This window comes from Psittacula echo, assembly GCF_963264785.1.
Source record: "Psittacula echo genome assembly, chromosome: 4".
In the NCBI taxonomy this organism is placed as follows: Eukaryota; Metazoa; Chordata; class Aves; order Psittaciformes; family Psittacidae; genus Psittacula; species Psittacula echo.
Window position 1 is genome coordinate 31,555,919 of NC_137738.1, and position 5,400 is coordinate 31,561,318.

General features: G+C 48.1%; 1 protein-coding gene across 1 annotated transcript; it reads right to left on the reverse strand.

The window, feature by feature from the left end:
* Window positions 1-216: 216 nt before the first annotated feature.
* On the reverse strand, window positions 217-4,412 carry FAM89A (family with sequence similarity 89 member A; the record flags this gene model as incomplete). Its single annotated transcript, XM_080615644.1, has 2 exons — window positions 217-375; window positions 4,161-4,412. The coding sequence occupies 2 exons, from the start codon at window positions 4,410-4,412 to the stop codon at window positions 217-219; spliced, it is 411 nt and encodes a 136-aa protein (XP_080471770.1).
* Window positions 4,413-5,400: the final 988 nt, after the last annotated feature.

The following is a 5,400-nucleotide window of genomic DNA, read 5'->3' on the forward strand; positions in this document are numbered from 1 at the left end:
AAAAGTTAAGAGTACAGCACTTTCCTCAAGTGGTATTTGCATGAGTAACTTGTACTGACAGCCTGTTAAAATAAGCGAATTTAACACAACTTGGGGTAGCTGGGTGCTCCTCCTCAGGAAGAGGGATCCATACAGGCTCTAGTCGTTCTTGCTGAGGTGTGTTACAGGGAGAGGACCAAAGAACCTTGGTCAGCCTGGAGGTGAATCTTCCTGCTTCTAGAAGTATTCCTCTTCTTCATCAAAAAAACCATTTTCCATAGCGTACGTGCAGTCCGCATTAGAATCAGCTTGGCAGGCACCCTTGTATTCTTGAATGGATTCATACAGGGAGTACAGCTGACACAGCAATGACATATCTAGCTGCCGAAGGCCAACCTATGGGGGAAAGAATTAAAACAAAGAGCATTACAATTGTGAGCTTACTGGCAATACAATGCTCTATCTCTCTCACTGTTAACAAAAGGATCAAGGTTCTTTCCACCTTGAACAGTTATGAAATATGGAAGTAGAATTCATTTCCTAAGGTGACAGACTCCCCATGGGATAAACTGGGCAACAGAACAAGGAACAACACAATGTGACACAGCAAAACACGACCAAAGTGTTCTTCAGGATTTTGCTGTATTACATCGCCGTGCTTAACTTCCAATAAGCAGTTCATTCCTATCTGAAGCATTAGAGATAAATTCATAAATTATATTCCTCATTATGAGAGGACATAAATTTCTAGTAACACTGTGTGACTTTCACACATCTGTCTCACACAGTATCATAGGCTCTCTAGTTTTGTTTAAAACAGCCTGTATTAAAAGCTGCAAATGGAGCTCTGGCTGATTTTCCACTTCCCAGCTAAGTATCTTCTACTAGAATTTTCTGTGTTGACATACATAGACATCTGACACCGCTAGGTACGTCTAGCACAATACAGCATGCTACTTGAAGGCAGCAAAGTAAAGTAGAAGTAAGATGAGAGCCTGCACTGTAGCCTGCAAATCTTCAGAATATTTTCATGCGCTGCTCAAGCATAGGTTTGATTTACAATGAAGCAGCTGTTAATTTGGTCCCCAAACTTCTAAAATATTACATCCAGAGCTAATTAAAGATTTGGGGCAACATTCAGAAAAGGTTACCTTGTAGCCTGCATCTTCATGTCAGGCATAATAGCAGAATGTCTCTCCACAAAGCAAAATAAAGCTAGTCATTCCCTCTCTAGCAACAAAGAGGGAATTGTCCATTTGATATTGTTACCCTTCCAAGTCAAATCAAATTCAGTCTAGGTTTTGTCTTGCAGTAAAACTGCTACTCAATTCAACATCTCAAGAAACAGCCATTTCTGCCTCAATTTTCAAATCAGTGTTAAGCCAACAGGCTGTTACTAGTGAGATGCAGTTTCATCAAATAATGCTAGTAGCCTTTATCACAGCCTGAACACTAGGGTATAGAGGATTCTTACCCCAAAAATCTTACATGTCTGATTTCTAAGGACAGATATACTCTGCACACAAGAAAACCACAAGAAGCCAGCATGAAGATCTTCCTTTGGTGTTACTGACCTATTCTACCAGCTCCTTTTTCTGAAGATGCAAGACGGAGAGAAAACAAGAAGTACCATACACCACAATGCCCTTCCAACTCAGAAAAATAGGATACGTTGTCTTTCAGCACCAACACAAATTACTCAGTGAGGTCACATAGCCATGATGTCGCATACAGATCGAACCTGAGGACTTTAGGACAAGGCATGAACCAAGCTGTGGAACGCTGCGCTAGCTGCCAGGAGGTTACCGATAAGCCTTTCAGATCTATGCTGCCTTTCTTGCCCATTTCCATTTTCCTCTGTAGCAAACATAACTTTCTCTCCCCTTGTCACTTAAGCATGAAGCAGGAAGCATATGCTGCTCTTCCATGCTCTCTATCCTGTAAGAGGAAACAAGCACTTGTGCTTGCTTTCTGCAAAAAGATGTAAAACAAAAGCCAACGAACCAACCAAGATCGCAGGGGGAAAAATAAAAGGGAAGTATTTGTACCATATCCAGTCCCCTCCATCCGGCTGTGCTGAAGTAATTTCTTCAGACTTGTTGAGCTAATGACTGTTTATCTGCCCAAGGATTAAGTCTTAACATCAACCTTTGAAGGTGGCAGCTGATGAAGTTTGGCTTACCCCACCTAAACAAACTGCTTGCCTCAGGTAAGAAAGGATGCTGAGAAGCTGAACTCAATGCTATGACATGTGAACATGAGACCCACCAGGCAGACTTGCATCAGAGCTAAATGTCTGAGGGACAAGACAGTGGTGAAGAACTGTTCAAAGAGCAGTTGAGCCAAAAAACTCAACCTGGAGACAGACAACTGGTTCTTTGTCTCCTGAGGGAGAGGGAGCATTTTTACCAGCAGATCTCACATTTCAGCTCCATAAAGCACTTCAGTGTTTTCTGCGAAGAGCAGTTCTATGCCAAGCACAACCTCCAAGACAGAAACTGCTCAGCAGAATTACTTAGCAGGCATTAATAGTTCCCAAATAGTTACATTTAATGTATTGGTTTTCTGTAGCTGCCACCAGTGTCAATCAAACAAGGAAAGTCTATTGAGAAAAATGAAGCCTCTAGCTCTTCACAACTTCCCAGTATGATCCCCAAGGTAGCAAAACCCTGAAGAAACATCCAAGCCTGTTAGCACAATCACAAAGTTTATAATTCCAGCCAACCTGCATTTGAGTCGAGTTATACTGCAGCATCTAAAAGACAACCCATAATGCACAGCCCCACACAATCGACTCTGTTCCTCAGGACCACAGGTCTGAAATGGCCTCTCCTTTCTTCCCTCCCCCTCCAAAGCACCTAAATCCATCACCTTCTTATCTTTAAAAACTTACATACATAGTACCTTGCTTGCTCATGCAGGGAAAGATGCTGCTATGCATTTCTTCCTCATTCTCTTACTGAAATCTAAAGCAAGCTTAATAGAAATGCTATCTCTGACTGCTGCAATAAAGTGTGTTCAATATAAACAATAAAGTGCTATTATTTACTTGATGAAAGGCAGCCTGTTAGTACACAAGAGTCTCTCTAATTTGTACAGGCCACAAAAAAGTACACCTGGAACCAAGGAGACTGCTGCTCAAGAGTCTTTGATGTGTTCAGGGGTTATTTTTTTCTTCAGAAGAGTTTCAGCAAATTATCACCAAGGATAAAGAAGTATTAAAGGAGAACTCTAGTTATCAAACGTCTTAACAAGCATCTCATTTGATTTTTCCAGGAGGAAAAATAGACTAGACTTTTATAATGAGATATCTCTGCCTTTTTGGAAAGGATTAAGACAGCTAAGATCATATCCTTGTTTCCCCTTTGAGCACTGTTGAAAAAAGCCCTGGCGGTCAATAGCCACTTGTGCTTCAATGCAAACTGGCAGTTCTAATACACAGTTTTAATACTATCTCAAACTATATTTGAGCTACTTGTTGAAACACTGGTGCAGACTAAGATTTCAGCATGCTACAGTGTCCTTCCAAATCCACTGAAGAGTCTTTCAGGAGAGTTTCTTCAGCTCAAACACCTTCTTACAACGAGAAAATCAGCCTTAAACCAGGCAGACTTTCAGCCAGATCATATTTTACGTTTCAGAATACCGACTGCACAATGCTTAGCTTATTATTACTCATTACAACTGCAGCTGACACCAGCAAAGCACCAACACCCAAATTAGTGTTTAACCAAAAGGTGCGCCGGGTGGCCCAGAGGGATTTCATCAGCAAAGCCGCACCGCAGAAACAAAACACAGTCCTGCAGAAAACTATGTTTAACTGCACTTCGCTTGAACGGAATGAATCAGTGCTGCCACTTATTTGTTTTACCGACAGCCTTGTCAGATGGGTGTCAGTTTCAGGGGGATGCCACTGGCCACTCAGTCCGCAGGCGGAGGAGCCCCACCATTACAGAGCCACGATGGGCTGCCTCCCGACGCCGTTATCGGTGCACGTCAGGGGCCCCGCACCGGCAGCACCCGGGCCGCGTTACGCGGAGCCACACCGGGCCGCCCGCTCCGCCGCCGGGACCGGGCGCCCTTCCGGCCCCGGGAGGCCGTTGAGCGGCGGCAGCGCCCCCCGCCGCCGCCCGCCACGTCTGCCGCCGCCGCGGAGGCCCGGCCCAGCCCGCCCCTCTCACCATCTCCTTGCGGAGCAGGGCCAGCGCCGCGTCCAGGTTGGGAGGCTTGGGCGGGCGCGGAGAGCCCCGGCCACCGCCGCTCAGCTCGTCCTGGATGCGGGACTTCTGCGCGTAGAGCCGCTCCAGGTCCCGCCAGCGCCCGCCCTGGCCGCCGCCGCCGGAGGAGGAGGAGTTCAGCAGCCCGCTCAGGCTCTTGGGCAGCGGCGGCAACCCCGCACCGCCACCGGGCCCCAACAGCCCCGGCCCGCTCATGCTGCGGCGGCGACCGACGGAAAGAGCCGCCTCGGCCCCGCTGCGGGAGGTGCCGTCCGCAGCCCGCCCCGCCTACGGGCCGGCGCCGAGGCGCGGGGGAGAGGCCCGGCGGGCGGGGCGGAGGAGCCAGTGGTGGGGCTGGCGGAGGGGGGGGCCCGTGGCGGCGGGGCCGGGCCGCAGGTGCCGGGATGCTGGACGCGCTGGGGGCGGGCCTTGTCGCCGCACTACGGCTGCTTTGTCTGAGCTAGGCGAGGTGCAGCACGGTGGCCGCGTCCCTTCGGGCAAGGCTCGGCTGCTCGCCGGCCTGCCTCCAGCTGCAGCCCCGCAGAAGCACCCCGAGGCAGCCATGTGCCCTGGGGTGGGGAGGCGGAAGGCCCCTGCGAGGACGAGACATTGCCTTTAGGGGTACCGGGATGAAGGGGACTGTGAAATGCGGTGAAAGCAAGCATGAAAGCTGCTTAAATGCAGAGGGTAGCCGGTTCTTTCTTGGTGATGGTGTTATTTCAGTCACCTGGTAACACCAAAATGTTCTCCTTTTCCTATCAAGGTGTTTCCCTTTGCATCCTTACAGCCAGGTTTTGTATCAAAAGTCTGTATCTCCAGGCTTTGCAACTAAACAAACTTTGGTGTATCTGCTCTGTGAATCGGCTATATCAGTATGAGAGACAGCTCTCTTTTTGTTCCAGGTTTATTCATAGGGCAATTTATTGCTCTGGCTTACAGAAATCGTAAAAACATAGAATTGTTTGGGTTGGAAAGGACCTTAAAGATCATCCTGCTCCAACCCCCTGTCATGGGCAGGGACGCCTTCCAGTAGACCAGGTTGCTCCAAGCCATGTCCAACCCAGCCTTGAACACTGCCAGGGATGGCACAGCCACAGTTTCTCTGGGTACCCTGTGCTGGTGCCTCACCACCCTCATAGTAAAGAATTTGTTCCTTGTATCTTGTCTAAATCTACCCTCATTTGATTTAAAGCCATTCCCCCTT